This window comes from Vigna umbellata, chromosome 5, assembly GCF_029865625.1.
Source record: "Vigna umbellata cultivar VRB3 chromosome 5, Vumbellata_1.0, whole genome shotgun sequence".
NCBI classification, from domain to species: domain Eukaryota; kingdom Viridiplantae; phylum Streptophyta; class Magnoliopsida; order Fabales; family Fabaceae; genus Vigna; species Vigna umbellata.
Window position 1 is genome coordinate 68978222 of NC_142169.1, and position 22621 is coordinate 69000842.

The 22621-nt window shown below is 31.3% G+C and overlaps 3 protein-coding genes across 4 annotated transcripts; 2 read left to right on the forward strand and 1 right to left on the reverse strand.

Annotated features, from left to right (window-relative positions):
• The first annotated feature begins 2254 nt into the window (after positions 1–2254).
• On the forward strand, positions 2255–3484 carry LOC124831620 (uncharacterized). Its single transcript, XM_047305672.2, has one exon. It carries the CDS (start codon positions 2519–2521, stop codon positions 3332–3334), a length of 816 nt encoding a protein of 271 aa, XP_047161628.1. The 5' UTR covers positions 2255–2518; the 3' UTR covers positions 3335–3484.
• Positions 3485–10716: 7232 nt separating this feature from the next.
• LOC124831616 (Tetratricopeptide repeat (TPR)-like superfamily protein) lies at positions 10717–17137 on the forward strand. 2 transcript variants are annotated; one of them, XR_015786984.1, is made up of 6 exons: positions 10717–12400; positions 13433–13617; positions 13700–13870; positions 15251–15703; positions 15791–16388; positions 16747–17137. XR_015786984.1 is itself a non-coding variant. In XM_047305666.2 (5 exons), exons 1-5 carry the CDS (start codon positions 10900–10902, stop codon positions 16232–16234), a joined length of 2754 nt encoding a protein of 917 aa, XP_047161622.1. In that variant the 5' UTR covers positions 10717–10899; the 3' UTR covers positions 16235–16579. The 2 variants fall into 2 exon arrangements, 1 of the variants encoding a protein (XP_047161622.1); XM_047305666.2 differs by lacking the exon at positions 16747–17137 and having other exon boundaries at positions 15791–16579.
• Positions 17138–20304: 3167 nt separating this feature from the next.
• On the reverse strand, positions 20305–21682 carry LOC124831615 (uncharacterized). The gene is made up of 2 exons (XM_047305664.2): positions 21253–21682; positions 20305–21021 (listed from the first exon to the last, which is right to left on the reverse strand). The coding sequence occupies exons 1-2, from the start codon at positions 21650–21652 to the stop codon at positions 20675–20677; spliced, it is 747 nt and encodes a 248-aa protein (XP_047161620.2). The 5' UTR covers positions 21653–21682; the 3' UTR covers positions 20305–20674.
• Between the last annotated feature and the right edge of the window lie 939 nt (positions 21683–22621).

Below are 22621 nucleotides of genomic sequence, written 5' to 3' on the forward strand. Positions count from 1 at the left end.
CTGAGATCCTTAATGACAGAAGAGTGTATAATCCATGTCTGGACACAGCAATCCATAAGTGGGTCACTTCGAAGTCCAAAAGGGAAGGCAGATACCTAAACTTTAGATGTTCATGTTACCAACACCTTCTATAGTTATTGCACGTATTATATGTGCGCAATGAGTTGCCAAAAAAAATGATGAATAGAACAGTACTGATGCTTAATGATGGAAACTGACAAGTCATGGAATGAAGGGGGAAACTGAGCAAGGTGAGAAATTTAGGCGTTGTGTTTGGTGGAAATGAGTTTGGACAAGAGGAAGGAATACTAAGTGGCCTTGATGCAGGGTATAATAGTGGGGCTTTTAATGCAGGGAATGTTGGGGAACAAGTAGAGCTATTGAAGAGACAAAAATGTTAATAGTGTGGAGGAATAATGGAGCTCTTAACTTGGTAATGTTTTAGCACCTTGGGAGTTGTAGGTGGAACTGTGTATGCCTCCTTTTAGTAACTATTTATGATATTTGATGAACAAGAACTAATGTCAGCTTTGTTTGCTCTATCATCTTCGCATGGATGTTACTCACTTGTTAATATAACATGCATATGTTTCTGATTTGCATTAAATGTGACATCAAACATGCATTGAATTTAGTATTAAGAACATTTTAGCAAATGGTCCCCTTATTTAATGTCTTGTTGAACTTGTATACCTAATGCATGAAGTGTTAGCATATCTCATTGCACCAAATATATGCATAAACACAATCATGGCGTTGCAAGGACTAACTGGTGGGTTGAACCAGCCAAAGTCAACAGTCATCAATTCAATCTTGATGAATGATTGAATTGAACATGTAATCTGGTACTGGTTTTTGGAGAGAGACTTACTATATGTATAAATAGGATGACAATGCCTTTTAATCTGTTTCGCATGTGATCTATACAAAAAATAGATTTGATTAGTCTATTTCGCAGAAAAAATGTGAATTAATTTATCTTACTCTTCCTGTATAACATTTGACCTATGAATTTACGTGTCAAACGTTTTGTAATTTTTTGTTCTGAAATATATTAGGTTTCTCAATTATTTAACATTTTTTAGTCGAGTTCTTAAACTAATTTTAAAAGATAATTAAAAGACACTTACGAAATCATTTGATCTAAAGTCAACAACAGTTTCTAGAAAACTTCTGCGCCTCCAGAATCATTCCACCCAATTTACAAACAATTCAGAAAAAGATTGAAGCTGAGCCCAAAAGAGTTCAAAAGAAAGGTTTTTGCAAAATGTGAATGATGGTAAAGCAAGTTACGATTTGAAAAAAGATAGCGTCTGTAGTAACCACAAAAGCCACTATTTACTCTACCCAATGTTTCATTCTCTGTCTTCAAAAACCTCATCAATTTCAGTTCCAATGCAACAATTATTTGTGGTTGCTCCGCCTAACTGTGATGAAAGGGTCCAAACAGATTGCTTCAAATAAATATTCTACCAACAAAATCACAATCATATATTTGTGTTTTGCATGAGATTGGGTGTAATGAAAGTAGAAATATATAATACAATAAAAAATGTAACAAAGAGGAATAAAGGCAAAATAATTTTCATATTGTTGTGTGAATTATTATCAAAATATCATATTTCATTTGAATTTTCATTTAAAGAAATAAAAAGAGACATGGGTGTTTTTTTTTTAACTCAACATTGTTGTAACTTTAATCAATAATGATAGAGAAGAAAAAAATATTACTTCTAGTGTTTTCTATTTTATTTTACTGCAAGTAGCGTTTTTCAATTCATTAAATCCTTAACCATACTAAGTCGATATATTTGATTTCTTTCTACGTTTAAACTGTTAAACTTCCATTTTTATCATCAAATCCTTGCATATGCTTATTTGTTACCAATTTCAGAGTAGAATGAGTAGAGATAAAGTATATACCCAAATTACTTTATACACTTATTACTGTTTGAATGAAGCAGTTTACCGAAAATGGAGTTTTTAGGCGGCAGGGCATGTGGTTGGGGGTAAAGTTTAACATTTATGTGAAGTAATAACCAAAAACAATGAAATAGTTACCGCCATTTGGAGCTGAAACCAAGGTCTTGGATTGGTAATTGAAATGAAAAAAGGGAATAGATTCCATGAATAAAAACCTAAAACCAGTACGGAGCTTAATACAGTGATTGATTAAAATGGTGATGAGTTTGAGAAGTGTAAAAGCATAACAACTTTTTAGGTTGGATTTGTAGTATTTTCGTGTATGCATAAAAGATCGTCTTGGTTTTTGCACAAGAAGGACCACTCTCCTTTCTTTCTATTATTCCATGCCTTCTTCTCACGCAAAAAAGGCCTTATAAACCCCACACTACACCCTGTCTAAGCCTTCCTCTACAGTGCTCCCTTTCACCAATCTGTTTCTCACTTTTTTCTCACTTCCCTCATGGCTTTGCTGTTCTTATCACCACCTCTTCTCTTCCAATCATAGTTTGTTAGTTATCTTGTGCCAAGTATATAGCAACAATAATTGTGGCCAATGGAGGATCAAAGTAAATTTCTTCTACAAATCAAGTTCATTGTCAACTCCTTATGCACCGAAACACTTTCCTTTCTCTCTGTTCACTCTTCACAACCTCTGTTTTCATGCATTCTCACTTTCTGTTTCTTGATTCTCCTTTATTTGCCTCATCTCTTCTGGAAGATAGTTCTGTCGCCAGTTCTCATCCTCTCAGGGCTTCTATTGATCCTCCTTCTCCGTCTCGGTGCAATTCAGAGGTCTCAAAATGAAGAGAACAAAATCCCGGTTGAACGCGAACCCATTGCCACCGAAGAAAACAGGGGAAACAGAGATGAGAAACAGGGGAACCCCGTTGAACCGGCGGAAGCCGATTCTCTCGACTATGTTTACAGGTGGGTAACCAGCGAATCTCAATTAGAGCTCAATTCACAAGCGGGTTTGCGGTCAAGTTCGCGTCTTGATGAGTCTTTCATGGAATGGAACGTGAAAGCGCCGTTGGAGGTTATATACGAAGGTGAAGAAACAGAGCAGGATCAGAATGGGAATCATGGCGAGGGAATTTTCAGGTACCCGTCGTTATCACGGTACTACCCGGAAACCGACTCCGACAGCTCGTCGGAAAGCGGGTTTCCGGGGAACGATAACACGTGCTTCCGGTGGGACGAGGAAGACAGAGAAGGGTTAATCGAAATAGCTCTGGACGGTTGCAAGAAGAGGGAGGTGGGGTTTCAGTTCGAGGAGGAGAATTTGATCGAGATTGATATTTCTCCGACGAGGCGCGGGGAATTTTCCGGCGAGGATGACCCGTTTTCCGGTGAGATTTGTTGCAACTAGTGTAATGATCAATGGTAAAGATTAATTAACACGGTGGATTATTATGGGATTTGTTTTTGGGGATAAGTGAAACGGAAAATTAGAGATTTGGAATTACTTTGGATTTGTATGTTATGTTACGGTATAGATTGCCTGTTTTTGACGTGATCATTATTGTACTATCGTTGGTGCCAAAGCTTTAAGGGCAATGAATTAATCACTAATCCCAAATATTCAAATGTGATTAAAGGTCTAAGACCCCCTCCCCTTCCCTCCATTAGTCTCTCCATTAATTAATGTATAGGTGAGATTTCCTCTATAGTCAAGGTTTTTGAAATTGAATTATAGTTGTGGAATGGAAAGGTTTAAAATTTGTTGGAGTTATGAAAAGTTTGAAAACGTAGTAGCATAGAAATAAATTTGGAAGCGTTGATAATTGTGAGAAGAGAAGGATGATGTAGTAGTCAATAATAGGTTGTTGCAGTTTGCACCCCCAAAATGGACTTTAGAAGCACTCCTACAACGTAGCATTTGCAATAGCGTGAAAGGCTACACCTACTTCAACACACAACCCCACTCCAAGTGCTCTTGCATGTCCCTTCTTCACCCACAAAACCTACATCCATCGAACGGAGGGAGAGTGACGTGACCAACTATCACTAACATTATTGTTTCATACATCAATACATAACAATAGTATATCGACATTATTATTATTATAAATCAAAATACAACTTCAAAATTGCTAAATTAATTTCTGTATCTTAAAATTTCTCTCGTAGTTGCAACAAATGAAAGAGGTCTTCATACGTATATAGAGAAGATTCCTATTTTAAAAATACAGCCATGTGCGTTGGAATTTCATCGGTAGCGCACATGGTGTGGCTGTTAAAAGTTGGGAGACGTCGAATTCCAAGCAAATTTACAACCTTTTATATGCAAATGCAACTACAAATAAAGTTTCGTATCGAATAAAAGAAGAGTTAAACATAAATTTATATACATATAACTATTTCATATCGGATAAATGAGAAGTTAAACATGAATTTATATACATATAGATATTTTTATTACTGAGAGGTTTTTTGGAAGTGGTACCAAAAACAAATATCATCTTCACAAAAATAATATTTTTTTATTAAAATTTTTTGACAATTAATATTATTAATTTCACTCCCATTTCTTAAAAATATTTTTTCTATTCAAATTTAATGTTTTTAATATATAAACAAAATTGTGTGACAGGTATTACGTTTTTTCTATTCAAAAGTGGTAATGAAAATTCAGCCTTAAACTTTATACAGCATTACTGAATTCCTTTACCACCTATCCACTGACCTACACCTACTGTACTAAAGATGTGAGAAACACATGAATCAAAGTTGTTCACGAGTCTCCCAAACTCGAGGGAATGGCTAAACAAAGAGGGCAAAGCAACACCAGACGACATGGCACATGTAATTATTTACCTGCACGTCCTTTCCTATTTTAATCAATTTTTTTTAAGCTGTCAAAATAGGTTACAATTCGCGAGTTAATCCGGTCCACCATAGGTTTGAATCGGGTTGGATTTGAAAAAATTGTACTTTTTTATGCAGGTCAGATTTCAATTTGGCTCATTTAAATCCGGTTCATGTGGGTTGAACCTGTGGTGGGTCGGATTGGCCCACCAACTCACCTACCTAATTTTATTTTATTAAAATTTAATTTTAATTTTATAAAAAAATATTTATTATTTTGTTTTTGCTTGAAAAAATTATTTAAGTTTCTTATTTTTAAAATTAATTAAACACCCATGTGTGGGAATGAAATTTGGGGGTAAAATTTGGTTAGATTTGAATTATATAAAGTTTGTAATTTTTTTATTTAAAAAAAATTGTAATTAAGTAAGTCTGTGGGCCAACCCGTTTACCCATCAACCCATGGTGGGTCGGACCAGGTCGGGTCGGGCCGGGTGACCGGTTTTGACAGCTCTAAATTTTTCTAACCATTTGCTTAAAAAAAACATTTTCAAAAAATATTATCCACAAATTAAAACCCACAAATTTGGAGTTTTAATTTTTTTTAAACATGTTTTAATCTATTTAAATTCGGTAATATATAAATGTTCACTTTTAGACACGGTAGATGATAAAACGTCGTCAAAGATTATATCTGATGTTTTTTTTTTCTATTATAATTAATGACAGAAGTTTACATTTTAACAATTAAACTTGAAAAGTCAACGTTTTTAAAAGTAAATACTGAAAATAATATTTTCTATAATTATAGGAAAAGTAAGTGTTTTTGTATAGAGATTTCAAATGATAAGATTTGTTTGAAAAAAGTTTTTAAATGTTTTTCTTCAATACTTTATGTTTTGTCCATTTAGTTGACTAACGGCCGCTCCACAAATTTTATGCAAACAGACGACCTAGCTTTAATTTTAGTTTTAACAAAATATGTGGTTTTTATTATTATATGAGGAGGATAAACAAAAATAAAAAGAATATTAAATGAAAATCAAAATACAATATTAAGAGACTATCAAATAATTAGAATTAATGGCAAAACTTGGTCATTATGACATAAGGAGTCACGGCTCTTCTAAAATTGTTTAATATTATTTTTTATATATATTTTAAAATCATATTTATATGTTATTATATTATTTATATTAAGGTTAAGAATTTTTTTCACCGTCTCACCATTTTATTCATTTATACTATTTATTTATATATTATTATTGTTTAAAAAATAAAAAACAATTTTATAAACATTAATTAATAAAAAAGTTAAAATTATGTTTCTTGCTATAAAATTTCTTCACCATAAGTTATTAAAAAAATGAGAGTAAACAAAATGTAAAAGAGAGATTGAGAGACGGAAATTGAAAAATTGAAAAACATATTATTATATTATATCTCCTGAATCAAAATTAGTATTCTATAATGGTTTATATATGTCAAATTTATGAGTCTTCTTTTACAATGTTTTTACCAAATTAGTAAGAATTTTGATTATGATTTTGGGAATTCTTTTATGAAATTGATGTGAATTCTAATTATATTTCTCTCCAAATTAGTATAACCCTAAATTATAAATTTAGAAATTTTGTAATATATAAAATTTTATAGATGTATTTGAGTAGAATAACGAATTCCGCTGGACATAAAGAACTAGTTGAATAATCTTGAATTGAAATAGAAATTAAAATAACGTTGTTGCGTGAATTCAGTGAATTAAAAAAATTAGAAATTCAAAAATACATAAGTGAATCACTAATGGTTTAAATAAAAGAATTGAGAAATTTTTTATTTAATTATAAAAAATAATTTATATAGAAATAATTTCCCTGTTGTTGAATATATTAATATCTTTACACTTTGCTTGGGGACAGTGAGGAGGATACTAAGCCCATTAATCACTTTCTTCTTTCAGCTTCTCTGCTTTCTTAAGATTTCTTTATTCTGTATTGGTTATAATAAAATATTTTATACTTCTTTTTTTAACATCTGTTGATTTTTTTTAAAAAAAATAGAATAATCCTATATAACAAAAATATTGTTACAATATTGACTTATTCAAAAATTAAAAATGAATATCAAGACATTTGATATGATAATGGAAATATATTGTTTGACTGAAATTTATTGGAGTTAGAATATAATTATACAAGTAACAATCTATCTTTTATTAATATATTTATTGTTAATGATAAAAAAACTAAAAAAATTGATGAAAATGTGTAACGTGAATAGATTTTTAAAATTTTAAATATTTTGAATTATTTTTTATGTTGTCCAGATTTAATTTTCGATTATATTATAATAGTTGAATTTGGTGTTGAGTGTGTTGTTATTTAAAATAATACATGTTTAAATTCAATTGAGTTGAAAAAAACATATCAAGTAAATATTCCTTATAAAATATTTGAATTAAGTAAATATTATGTATAAAATATTTGAATTGAAATAGAGGCTGTCAAATTTCAATCAACAAAAGAAATGCCCATTTAATCATTTTAAAGGAAAATTAATGTATAAATTTCACTAATAGCCAATTTTGATTTCCCTTGACACATTTTAAGAAAAAAACTAAGTTTTATTCACTAATTTTAAATATGTAATGCATGATATAATTTTATTTGAAAAGTTGTTAGAAAATTATTTTTGAGTGAGTATAACATTAACTAGTAATAAAAAAAAAGTGAAGTAACGGTTTTGGAAAGTGTTTAATTATTAGGCTATTGTTTCTTGCACCCCTACTATAGGATTCTGTGTAGCCCATTTTCCTTCCTCATTTCTCCCCATTTAGTATAGGACTGTGTCTAGCCCATTTTGCTTCCTCCTTTCTCTTTTCCTTTGTTTGTTATTCAGTCTTTCTCTTATCTTTCACCTTTTCCTTGTGACCCAATTTCTCATAATTATGGTATTTAGAACAATCCAAGTAACATTTCAATTTTAATAGTTTTAACATCATTATTATTATTATTATTATCATTATTATTATTATTATCATTATTATTATTATTATTATTATTATTATTATTATTATTATTATTATAAAAAACATCACATATTCAATAAATAAAATGAAACAATACGAAATATAAAATATATATAAATGTGCTATAATACCAAAATATATATACAATATGCTATATTAAATAGAATTCAATTACACATGAAACTAAAATATAATAATAGAATTTATTAAAAGACAAATATATATAAAGAAATTAAAAGCAATCTTACTGAGTGTCATTATTATAACAACCAACATACATACAATTTACTTATAAAAACAAATAGCGAAACACGAATAAAGTATGACGAAACAACTTGCCCACCAAGTTACCATACAATTAGTTCATACGACATCTATGGTTAATAAACAATCACTAAACTAAGGATTTCTTACCACTCTTCGTAACATATTCCATCTTTCTCAACATGAAAAAAATGTAAGGATAATCTCCAGTATGAAATTTCTAATATATACACTATACATAATCAATATAAGAACTTCTAATTAAAATTCTTCTCATACCACGTATCATCCACATTCATAATCATATCACAATCCATGATCATTTTCAATTTCAAATAAACAAATATTTAAAACCACTCAAGACAACACATGATTCATTAAACACAAAAAACTACACAAAGCATAAGGTATGGCACTCAGCGCAAAAGCTCTTACACTTTTGTTGCTCAATTCTACAAATCTCTTGCTTAGTGAATTAATTAATAAATTAGCTTCAGACTTACAGTGATAATTGACTTTTAGTGATATCCCACCACTTGCTCAACTCCAACCATTGTGACATTTGGATCTCTTTAGTGATAATACGAGCCTTGAAGCTATACAAGAAGCCTATGATTTAATAATATACAATTATTTTAAATATAAATTCAAATAATAAACAATATTAAAGTATGATGTTATCGGTACAAATAAAATCAACCTAAAATATTAATTTAAAAGAATTTAAAAAGTTGATAAATTTATTTTATTTTATAAAATGCTATGAATAAAAAAGTTTAACATATTAATTTGTTAGTTGAAATTAATTTAAAATTTTTTCTATTAATATTATTTTCTATTAACAACTTTAAAACAATTTAAAATAAAATTTAGTATAAAATATAAATTCAAATATATTTAATATTGTTAAAAATATTTGTATAGTATTTCTATACAACTTAAAGCTGGTTTCAATTTAAAGAGTAGTGAAATTGTTTAAATTAAAAAAATTGAAAAAAAAATATAAAATACAATAACCAATTTGATATTAAGATAGTGACACATGCAATTACATGTGACATCGTGACATTGTCACGTTACATATTGTTACGTATGATATTAGTTTGACACATAATAAATTTTTATTTAAAATATTTTAAAATAAAAAAAAATCAGGTAAACTACAAAGTAACATGTAACACATCTTTAACGTTAGAAAGTATTAACATAAAAGGTTTAATTGCATTAAATTTTTGAAAATAAAAATTATATTGGAACATAAAATAAATGAACAGGATATTTTTCAAAGATCAAATAAATGATAACAGTGGTAGTGGTAGAAACCTGCATAAATTATAGTAATACCTAAATTATAGTTAATAAAATATTTAATTGTTTAATATTTGTTAATAAAATATTTGATATGTAACATCCCAAAATATAGTATAAACCACATAAGAGAGTCCTCACATACATAATAATGTAAAATAATTGTTTATCCATATAAAGTGTCTATCTAGAATATAAAGTATTCTCTTTATAGTTATCCAAAAATAACTATAAATTTAAAACTTTGTATGTGTACATTAAGATCCTCAAAATTATCTACAAGATTCAACTAAAATAACTATTCCGCAGGATCACCTCTATCCAATGTCTGCTCCAGTGATACCTCATCTCTCACCTCTGCTCACATCTATAGGATGATCATTGCAGAAGAAAGAACACCAATACATACACAATACAAACACACAATAGGATAAGCTATTTTAAACAAGATTAATCATATATTCAATTACTAAGTTTCATACAATCATATATGTTCATTCACATCACATAAACTCTTCATACATGACACTATAATGACTTTGACTGTTCGGACTTAGAATGATTGTCGAGTTATGGCGGGTCGTGCACTCGTGGTGGCTTTTACTGCTTTGCAAAGCCATTGCCAATGAGTTTCACCCTACCACACTCACGTGGTTAGTCTGTACCATGCCTTGGAGCATACTGGAAGCCCCCAAGACTAAAACCTCTTACTATTCCTCACGACACGGATCAATCATCTCTACTTGAGAATGAAAGACCATTGGAGTTTCAGGATAACCCCCAAAACTAAGCTCATCTTGTATTCATTCTAAACATACTCGAATCTTAATAAAAGAGTTCACTTTGGATCACAACATAGGATACCACCATGTAATCTCTCCGTGAGGTTCGTGGAATTACGTCCATCGACTATACTTGAAATCACATACTTTGAAATCAAATACTTTCACTTTGGAACATAACTCATAACAATAATCAATTATGTAATGTAAGACAACTCAAACATACTTCACATTGCACTCAAATATTAATTTAAAACAACTTAAAACCAAAAGAAAATAGTAAACTAAACCTCAACCATTCGCACAGCGCACACATTTTCAGAACGAATTCAGAGGGGAACAGTGATCCATGTATAACATTATTTAATATTTAAATACCAGGGCTTTAATGTTCCAAAAAAAAAATATATATAATAATAATAATTATTATATACATTAAGAATCATATATATTTATTATTATTATATTAAGTACAAATAATTAAATAATTCTAACTAATATTTATGTACTGAATTTTTATTTTCTTTATCAAACATTCAATTAACGTGGAATGATCAGATCTGCCTCCAGTTTAATCAGGCGGATCTGAAGGGCACGCTGCTCCACCAAACCAAGTTTCCCCATTAGTACCGACGCGTCAAATTATTTTTCTCTAAAGTCCAAATAGGGCGTAGCACAGAGTCTTCTTCTCCCAGTAACACTCACACCTGTAGTTTGTTAGTTAGGGTTTTACAGAGAGTGTAAATGGCGATAGCGCAAGATTTGTATCCCTCAGAAGACGACCTTTTGTACGAAGAGGAGTTGCTTCGAAACCCTTTCAGCCTTAAGCTATGGTGGCGTTACCTAATTGCGCGTTCGGAAGCTCCGTTCAAGAAGCGCTTCGTGATTTACGAGCGGGCACTGAAAGCGCTTCCCGGAAGCTACAAGCTGTGGTACGCGTACCTCCGCGAGCGCCTCGACCTCGTTCGCAACCTCCCCGTCACTCACTCTCAATACGATACGCTCAATAATACCTTCGAGCGTGCATTAGTCACCATGCACAAGATGCCGCGAATTTGGATTATGTATCTGCAAACCCTAACCAATCAGAAATTGGTTACTCGAACTCGCAGGACCTTCGACAGGGCTCTCTGCGCCCTCCCCGTCACCCAGCACGACCGTATCTGGGAACCTTATCTTGTGTTCGTTAGCCAGAAGGGTATTCCAATTGAGACTTCTCTTCGGGTTTATCGCAGGTATTTGAAGTATGATCCTTCTCACATTGAGGATTTTATTGAATTTTTGCTTAATTCGAGTCTCTGGCAAGAGGCTTCTGAGAGGCTGGCTTCGGTCCTCAATGATGACCAGTTTTACTCCATTAAGGGTAAGACCAAGCACCGGCTTTGGTTGGAGTTATGTGATTTGCTCACTCGCCATGCCAATGAGGTTTCTGGGTTGAATGTGGACCCTATCATTAGGGGTGGGATTAGGAAGTTCACTGATGAGGTGGGTAGGCTTTGGACTTCGCTTGCCGAGTATTACATTAGGAGGGGTTTGCATGAGAAGGCTAGGGATGTGTTTGAGGAGGGTATGTCTACTGTTATCACGGTCAGGGATTTTAGTGTTATATTTGATTCTTACTCGCAGTTTGAAGAGAGCATGCTTGCTTACAAGATGGAGGAGATGGGGTTGAGTGATGAAGAAGATGATGAGGGTGAGGAAAATGGCTTTGAGGAAGTGGAAGAAGAGGATATTCGTGTCAAAGGAAGATTGGTGGAGGAGGATTTTGAGAGGAAGATTTTGCATGGGTTTTGGTTGAATGACAAGAATGACATAGACTTGAGGTTAGCTCGGTTTGATTACCTTATGGAGAGGAGGCCGGAATTGGCTAACAGTGTGCTTTTGCGTCAAAATCCTCATAATGTAGAACAGTGGCACAGGAGGGTAAAGCTCTTTGAAGGGAATCCTACCAAGCAGATACTGACTTACACTGAAGCGGTGAGGACGATTGATCCCATGAAGGCAGTGGGAAAGCCTCACACTTTGTGGGTTGCGTTTGCTAAACTGTATGAACAGCACAAAGATCTTGCCAATGCCCGTGTCATATATGACAAGGCAGTGCAGGTGAACTACAAAACTGTGGATAACCTGGCTAGTGTCTGGTGTGAGTGGGCTGAAATGGAGTTAAAGCATAAAAATTTCAAAGGAGCACTTGAGCTGATGAGGCGGGCTACAGCTGAGCCGTCAGTTGAGGTGAAGCGAAAAGGTACCCTCAGTTATCCATGTTCACATTATCTTCTTCTTAGGTGTCGGAAAAATCGATCCAAACTTTTAAGTTTAATCTGGCCATTCCTGACCATTTTAAATCAACTTCAGTGGGTTCGTTTTCGTGTTCAATTGAAATATATATGGTTTGTAAATGTTGTGTCTGTTTCTAGTCTCCATTCAGTCTTGATTTTCAATTTAATGATCTACTTGATAAAATTATACTATGAAGCTATTAATCAAAAACAAGATTCACATGATATTATACACAGCCATAGACACAAAAAGGCCTTGTAAAGCACCATCTTTGACTTCAATTTCACCTATATAACTTCAGCTAACTTTGAGATTTCTTCTGCATCTGTTATTCTACGTCATGGTTTAACCAAGAGACTTGCGTTTGCTTGTTGTGTCTCCTAAGAAATGATTTCTTGGGAGAAAAGTATTTCTCAAGACCTGCTTCTACTGACTTTTGTAATCCTGGTTGAGAGTGGATATCTCTGGAACATAAAGAGTTGGCTTACATCTGGATCAGTAGTTTTTGTGTGTCCTAGATGTAATAAGATTATAAGATAATCATGTTTACATTTGATGCTGTTTTGTGTTATTCAATGACAATGTTCAAAAGATAAATATCTTGTGTTTATAAATTGTGTCGTATGAATGGTTATTATGTGCTATGTGCAAGGCTTTGAAGGGCTTGTCGTTGTGATCCTTTCGGCTTGTTGTTTTGATCCTGTCAGTACGTTGTTAGTGTCAATAAGCTTGTTTATAAGAATATCCTACATAAGCCTGTTCAGCTAAAAACTTGTTCATAACTGGGTTTTGGTTTAAAATAGATTGAGAAACTAGTTTATAAAAAGAAATTCTAACTGGTTTTAAATAAAATGTATTAGATTTTAAATTCGAACCCCTTTAAGTGGTTTTTGTTTGTATATGGATCGAATTTATTACAATCCATGTCGTCCCCACGCAAGAAATGTTGTTATGGAGAGTGGACTAACTTTTCAATTGCCTTTTGCCTTACTTTTAGTGGCTGCGGATGGGAATGAACCAGTCCAGATGAAGCTACACAAATCCTTGAGATTGTGGACATTCTATGTTGATTTGGAGGAAAGTCTAGGTTCTTTGGAATCTACATGTGCTGTTTATGAGCGAATTTTGGATTTACGAATAGCCACACCGCAAATAATAATCAATTATGCATACTTTTTGGAGGTAGGATGTACTTTTTTTGTGCTTTTGGATTCTTCTGAGCTGATTTTGGCTTATCGACAATTTCTTTCATTTATTTATGCAGGAACATAAGTACTTTGAAGATGCTTTTAAAGTTTATGAAAGAGGAGTAAAGATCTTTAAGTACCCTCATGTTAAAGACATATGGATTACTTATCTCTCTAAATTTGTGAAGAGATATGGAAAGAATAAATTGGAGCGAGCAAGAGAATTATTTGAAAATGCAGTTGAATCGGTATGCACAATTTTTTTATTGATAGATTTCCAAAATCTAAGCGTTCTTTAAGTACAATTTCTTCACAAGTTTTACTTTATGATCCTTTAGCAAGACTTAAGGGTGTCAAAAGGATGAATTGGCTTAATTCTTAGTCTGATTAATGGATTATTTTTTATCTATTAAAACTCCATTTAAAAAGTCTAATCCATTCCATCCATGAAGAAGTGTGTTTGTGACAACTGAAAAAATTGGATTGTTTTGATAATTGATTATTCAAATAGTCAATTATAATCAAAAATTAGTTTTTGTTAGGGTGAATTTACTGAAAAGTGATTGTAAGATAATTATGTTTGTTTGGGGACGAAATCATATACAATAAGTTTCTAAAAGGGGGTTGGTAGCTGTTTATCATCGTTAATAGATTATTCAAATGGATGGGTAGTTTGGGAATTATGCTTTTAAAAGTAAAATAAGCTTTCCAACTTAAGCAAACAGTTGGACTCTAGAGATTCAAGACAGATTATTTGAGGGAAAAAAAGCTGTTTTGGAATTTAAGCTGATCGAACCAGACAAGAATGCTTTTTAAATAAACAATTGAAATATCTAGAAAACAGCTGAAATGGGGAAATTCAATATCTCCCAAACACACTAACCATATCTAATGGATGGATATCAATCCTTGCACAAAAGCATTATATTTTAAGAATTAAATAGTTTTTATTTGTAAAATATTCTCTCTCTACTCTATTCTTTTTTCAAAAACAATTTCGTATACTACTTTTCTATGTTTTTAGTTAACTGTTTAGTTTTTATTTTGTATTTGTTAGTTAAATGGTATGCTTTTTGTGCAATAAGGATTCCAATCACAGGTTACGTGTTGCATGTAGCATGATTAAGAAAAACAATTTGTTATGTCATTTTGGAACTGAATATTGATTGCAAGAAGAAGGCCTGGCCAGAAAGGGAAATGATGCTAACATTCTCGGGACGGGAGAGAGAAGGGAGAGAGACAGAGAAGAGATGGTGGAGAGAGCAGAGAGGAGAGAAGAGTATTAAAAAAATTAAATATGATAAATTAATTTTGGTATAATTTTGATCCATTATCATTAGTTAGATGATCCTTTGAATCTGATCATAAAAGCAGATGGATTGTGTTATCCTTCCGTTTAATTTACAATCCATTCAATCTGATCCAAGACTTTCCATCAATGATGAATGGATTGGATTTTCAATGGATGTAGATAGATAATTTATTGGACCTATTTGTCACCCTAACAAGACTGTGGTCAAAACGCACAATTGTGGATATATTATATTTCCTTTGTTGAACCTTTTGAATTCTTTTAATGCATAGCAATTCTAACCTAATCCGTCTTCTGGATCATGCTTGCCAAGCAGGCTCCAGCTGATCAAGTGAAGCCACTTTACCTGCAATATGCCAAGCTGGAGGAGGACTATGGTCTAGCTAAGCGAGCTATGAAGGTTTATGATCAAGCAACTAAGGCTGTTCCTAACAATGAGAAGTTAAGCATGTATGAGATATACATTTCTCGTGCAGCTGAGATATTTGGTGTGCCCAAAACAAGAGAGATCTATGAGCAGGCAATTGAATCTGGTCTCCCAGATAAGGATGTCAAAACCATGTGTTTGAAGTATGCTGAACTGGAGAAAAGCTTGGGAGAAATTGACCGGGCCCGTGCAGTATATGTATTTGCATCTCAGTATGCAGATCCACGATCTGATCCCGAGTTTTGGAATAAGTGGCATGAGTTTGAGGTTCAGCATGGGAATGAAGATACTTTCAGAGAAATGCTTCGTATTAAGCGAAGCGTCTCTGCAAGCTACAGCCAGGTTACTTTGACTTTTATGTTTTCTTTTGTGAGGCTCTAACCTTGATATTTGACTTGTATTCTAATCTTACTTCAACTGTTTTTCCAGACACATTTTATACTGCCCGAGTATCTAATGCAGAAGGATCAAACTGTGAATCTCGATGAAGCCAAAGACAAGTTAAAACAGGCTGGGATCCCTGAGGACGAAATGGCTGCTTTAGAAAGGCAATTAGCACCAGCAGCTGACAATACTGTGACAAAAGATAGAAAAGTTGGATTTGTGAGTGCTGGAGTGGAATCTCAATCTGATGGAGGGATAAAAACTAATTCAAATCACGAGGATATTGAGTTACCAGAAGAAAGTGATTCTGATGATGATGATGATAAGATTGAAATTGCACAAAAAGATGTTCCTTCTGCTGTGTTTGGTGGTTTGATTAGAAAGAGAGACGAGGATGAAAAGAATGGAGAGGTAGATGCGGCAAAAGATAAGGATAATGAAAATCGGCTTGGTGCTCTTGAGAGAATAAAGAGGCTAAAACGAAATTAAATGCTCGGTCTAGGTTTTTCGGATAAAATTTTGGTAGCTGTGAAATTAGTTTTGGTTTGTATTATGTACTATCAATCCAAAGATAACGCTGAAGATCCTTTCTGATGGTGCTAAATCGGTGAATCCCCAGCGGAGTCTTCATTTTATTTTTAAGGTTTGTTTAACAACTTCTCCAGAAGGGCTTTGACGAGAAAAAAATGGATATAATTTTCATTGTAAGTTAAAATGCTTATGCATAAGCTAAAAATAAAAGTTTGAAAAATTTTGTAGAAGTTACGTGGGAGAACTTTTACCAGTTAACTCATCCATAAGTGAATTTTAATCTCATTTTTTTTCTTATTTTTCTCTCTTGGAAGTCCTCATGGAAAAGTTCATCCAAACATGCTCTTACTTTAGTGTTATAAAATGCTTGCTAGGCCCAAACATTTCTTTGAACTTGATTTCCAATTTGTGTATCTCTCCACTGTTTACGACTTTATTTGCATCATGATTTTATATTTTCTTCAATACAGGGAAAACGGGGCCACTATTTTTCCTGCAATGTGCATCAAGTTATCAGGTCTCAGTGAAGTACAAAACAGGGTACATGGTTGCTGATATAGATTTGTCAAAAATTGAAAAAAAAATTGTTACAATTTAATTTTGCAGCCATGATTTGTACCCTCAAATTCAATAGCATAGTTAACCAAGTTTGGTACTGTAAATGTCAAATCCATTGCTGACACTGAGTAAATATTGTGTTATTGGGGTTCTTACTGCAAATGGCAGCATTTAACAATCATGATCCATTGCTGACTCAAATCTGGAATGAAAAATTTGAGTTTGTCATTGATCAGTTCTTTTGAATCAAGTGTCACAGTACAATTATGTTCTTTAAATATGGATCCTATGCATTTCCTTGAACTTTTTGTTAGACTTTATCTCTCCATGATGTATATTGGCTTGAAACCTTCAAACATAAAAAGCATTTTCATGTTACATGGAGAAAATGATGCTTTGCAATCTTACTCTGTAAATAATTTATTTGGACATGTTTTCCCTTTTTGTGAGTTGACATTCTTAGAAATTTGTGAGTATTCACTAGAAGGAGAATTTTACATGATGCCATAATTTTTCCAGTTTATACGCATCTTCGTGATATTTGTTGGCTGAGTTATCTCTGGTATTCCTGAAATGTTTGGGTTCACTCTTTTTTCTACTTCAATGACTTAAACGAGTGGGATCAAATTGAAAAATGAATCCAGCACAGGTTTTTAATTTATTTTACGTATGACCTTACAGGCTATTTTTGTCGCAGGACTTAACAAGCTTCTCCCTTAATGATCTACTTAGCTTCAGTGATCTACTTAGCTTCTGCCAAGGTATTTAGTAAGTGATGCATTATAGCTTAAATGAGGAAATTCTGGCATGGTAGGATGTTGTTGATCTATGACTGGCTATGTAGAAAATAGAATAGGAGTAGGGGCAGTTACATCAGAGGAACCTCTACAGCGGACGTATCGTGATAGTAGAGAGCTAATTTTGCTAAATTATCTGCAACCATATCGTCACTGCATTTGGTTAAGAGAAGCGCAGATTATTCCCTCTATGCGTCGTACCTGCACATTCCATAGCAATTCAGCGAATGAGTGATGTACAAATAAGAATGACCTAACATAGGAGGAAAACAAGTTTAATTATCTTATATCCATTTAAAAATAATCAAATATTCATATTTAATAGATATATTGTTCTCATATCTATCTTTACTAAATACTCATCTTCAAATCCACTTTTTACTGTATCAATATAAATTAATTAATTTTTACAAAGAAAATCACGACAAAGAAAATACAAAATTATTAAATATTTAATATAAAAAAGTATTATCATGTATCCAATATTAAATATTTAGAAATAAATTACAATTTTATATATTAGAATACAAAATATTTCACATTAATCAAAATATTTATTAAATTTATAAATGTTAATTATACAAAAATCATAAAATTAAAAAATATTTTTAAAAATGTATAAAACATAAACAAATATTCAATTATAAAAATATTTTAAATATCTATTTACTTCCTTTATCTAAATAATGATATCTTTTTTATATACTAATAAAAGTTATAATATACTACTTAGAAGAATAAAAAATAACAAATATTAAATTAATAATAATTAAAATTTAAATAATATCTTTTACCTTTTGAATTTCTTGATAATCATAGACAATATTAATGAAAACGAAATTAAATTATTATATTATATGAAATTATGTCTTTATACAATTCAAGTGATAAAATTACTTTAGATGATTTAACAAATAAAAATAATTATATGAAAGATCATTAAATTAATATTTTACATGATAAAATTAAATAACAAATAAAAGTATTAAAAAGAAATAAAAATGATCAAATGTTTATCTTAAAAATAAGTTGATACATTATTGAATGAAAAAGTAAAATAAATATATAATTAATACTATGATAATATGGAAAATATCTTCAATATTAAATATTTTTTTTTCAAATATCAAACTAGTTAAACTGTTTAGAGATAATAAATATTGTTTTAATAAAACAAATAAAACAAATGAAACGAAAGATAAAAAAGAATAAAAAAATATAAGTTTTTTTATTACTTAAGAGTAAAATATTTTTATATAAAAAAATAATAAATAAAAATATTAAGAAAAATAAAATTTAAATCTAAGATATAAAAACTATTTTATTTACTATGATTGATAATACACTACTTAAAGATAATTGTATAAAGACGGAATTGGATATTATATATATATATATATATTTATTTATTTATTTATTACTATTCTCAATTAAAAAAATTAAACATTAATACATGAATTTCCGTATTATCATACTTGAATTTCCGATAGAAACGAAAACAAGTTGTGGTAACAAGTTTATATGTCATGTATAAATTAGGGCAATTTAAAATGTTTAAAATGTATGTTTGGAAGGATATGGTTTTACTCAAAACGTTCCGATGTATGTGGTCAAATTTACATCATATTCATTTTTGTTTTGGTCCTGGGATTTTTCTGGATAAGAGGCTTTCATTTCTTAATTGTTTTTCTAATAACGTGTCTCATTAGCTCTTCACTGATTATTTAGAAGGGAACATAATCTTTGATTTGTACTTATTTATTTTTTCTTTTCTTAAATATTTTCCGTTTTTGGGTTGACTTTTGTCCATTTAAACTGTGTCCACGTTCAAAAGACGAAAGCCGGTGATCTAATAGTCAAAGTTTCAAACTTCACTCCTTCTTTTCACATTATTTTTTTTTCTTTTGCAAATATTTACTTTATTGGCTTTCACATATTTGTCTTTTAGTTTGAGTGGTTAGTTCGAGTGTTATTTTCTTTTTATGATTTAATTAATATTTAATACTAATATTTTTAATTGAGTTTATATTAAAAAACTTCAAGTATTTATATATATTTTTATATTTTTTTAAATAAATGTGTATCTTTTAAAAAATAAAAGTTATAAGATTGTTTGATTTAAAACAAAAAATATGAACTGTTGCATAAATTTCATTATTTATTTATTAGATAATATGTATAAAACTATAAAAGTTAAAAATAGTGTATTTTGATAAGTTTCTCAAAGGAGTTTACTTGAAGTACACTAATTGTAAGATATGCATGGATATCTATAATTATCTTTTGCTTCGTGTATAGTAATATTTTTAATACTATATTAAAAAGTGTATTTTTAAACCAAATTCAATTTTAAAAAAAAGATATATAAAATAATATTTACATCCACTTTTATTTATTTATATATATATATATATATATATATATATATATATATATATATATATATATATATATATATATATATATATATATATATATATATATATATATATATATATATATATATTAAGATATCGTCTTAGGGACTTTGAACAATTACTTTTTAAAACATTAAGTTTAGGGATATACTTCTTTTAACTATAGCAATCTATCATATATAATTTCCAGCCATAAATTGTTTCATTTTACGTTTACGATGAGGAAAAATTTGTAAAATACAATGTTAGAAAGATAAAAACAAAATTAAAATATTTTTATTTACAAATTAATTTATAGTAATTTTGTATACCCCAACAGAGTTACAAAGAGGAACATATCTAATGCGATGTGTTTTTTCTGTATTTCTATCCTATCTAATTCATGTTTAACTTGAACCACATATTTGGGATATGGATCTTACATAGCCACAAAACAAACAAAAAATAATAATGATCATCACCCTAACCTAACCCTAAACTTATATGCCAATAAAATAAAATAAAATAAAACAAAACAGTTATTCAACTGCAAAACTATCACTGTCTATACCCTATTCAACTATTTACACTGTTTTTTCTTCCTTTTGTCTGTAAAATGTAACTAACAAAATATTAAATCATTGAGACTAAGCGGCACCGCGGCTAACCATCTGCATGTACTGTTCTAAGGATTCTTGTCTCTGCAACCTCATCTCCTCGTTGAACTTCCGTATGAACGCTTCCACGCGCCGATTCAACTCTTCTTGACTCAGCGACGGCTCTTTCCGCAGCCTCCCGGCGGTGGAAACGTCGGTGAAGATCTCGCCGGACTTGTTTTCAAGAGACGGAGCGAGGTTGCCGCGGCTCTGCCACGTGTCACACTTCTTCATGTGTCTGCTCAATGGCACGGATCGACCTTCCGTTATGGCCTTCCACGTGCTCTCCAACGTTTCGTGCCGTTTGGCCTTGCCCACCACCTTCAACGCTCTCCCACCTGCACATTCTTCGGTTCAGTCAACTTTGTTTGAAAGCCGCTACATGCAACTTGCTAAACGACAATAACTTGCGCGTATTCAAACTTAACTGTTATACATTGTTTTAACGTATGGAAACAATAATGACGTAATAAATGATCATTTTATAAAAATTACTGTAGAAAAGTTTTTCAATGACATTGTATAATCATTATTAAACTGAATTTGAATTAATAGGTGAGTATGTATACCTTCAGAAGTGGATTTAAGGAATTTCCGGTGAGTGAACCTAGCAGACACGAGAGGCTTCTCCGTGGACGATGGAATCTCCGTTGAGTCTGTTCTCTTGAGTGTGATTTCTTGGTGGATTATTTCCTTTTCCACTTCTTGTTCTTGGAGGAGGGATTTGGGTTGAAGAGGTGGCGGAGGAGTTGGATCGGATTGAGGTTTGGAGTGGTGGAACCTGGAGGATGCAACGATGGAGATGATGATGGTGTTGAGAAGGAGGAAGAGGTAAGGAGGCTTGAAGCAGAGAAGGAGGAAGGTCCATACGAGAGGGAGGTGGGTGGCGGCGATGGGAAAAGACACTTTTACTCCCAAGGCCGCGAACATGAGAGCGGCCCAGAGCAGGAGAAGTTTCCAACTGCGCATCTTTTGTAATGAGATGAGAGTGTTGAGAAGAGGTATGTCGGAGTGGGATAATTTATAGAATGGGGATGACTCTGGGTCCACACTCATCATTAAATCTCAACCGTTCAATAGTGGGACTTCATCATAGCTCTATGCCGTGTAGACCCCTCCCATCCCTTCTATTTGTTCTTTTCTCAGTGGGGCTCGTTTTGGCAGAATAAATGGATTTTTATATTAAATATTAACTACCATGTTTAACTGGAATTCTTGATAATGAGAAAAAAAGAAAGAGAGAGACTGTCAGTGTGTGTTGGAAACAGATGAATGGTATAATATGATTTGACCGTGAAAAAAACATCGATAAGATGTTAGAAAAATAAAATAAAATAAATTGAATAATAGATTAATTTAATTGGAATAAGAATGGTTATGAATTAAATTTTTGAAAATAATTAATTATGTATTTCGTGGAAATTATATTAAGAAATTTAAATTTTAAATTTAATATATTTATATAATTAATTTTAAATCAAATAAATTATTTTGTCTGCGTGAAAAATAAGTTTTCTTTGATTTAGTTGGATAAATTGTGTGATATTTATAAAACTTAATAAAAATTTATTTCATATTTGTATCATTTTTATTACAAAATCATGGAATTCTCTTTTTCAACTGATAATTTAGTTCCATATCATATGCTTAATAGTAATAGTATTTTATTTTTTACAGTTGTCTAAAATTTATTTATATTTTAAACATTAAATTTTCTTTTAATAAATGCATACTTGACATCACATGACATAAAGATTTTAACAAAAAAATTAAAAAGAAACAAAAAAAACATAAAGGATCACATCATATCATATAAAAAGTATATCATAAATTAAATTTTTTATAGGATTGAAATATACTTAAAATCTATTGTTTAACGTGGAATCATAAAAGCATAAGTTTAGTGAAATTTGTTGCTGGTTAAACTCATTATTTCAT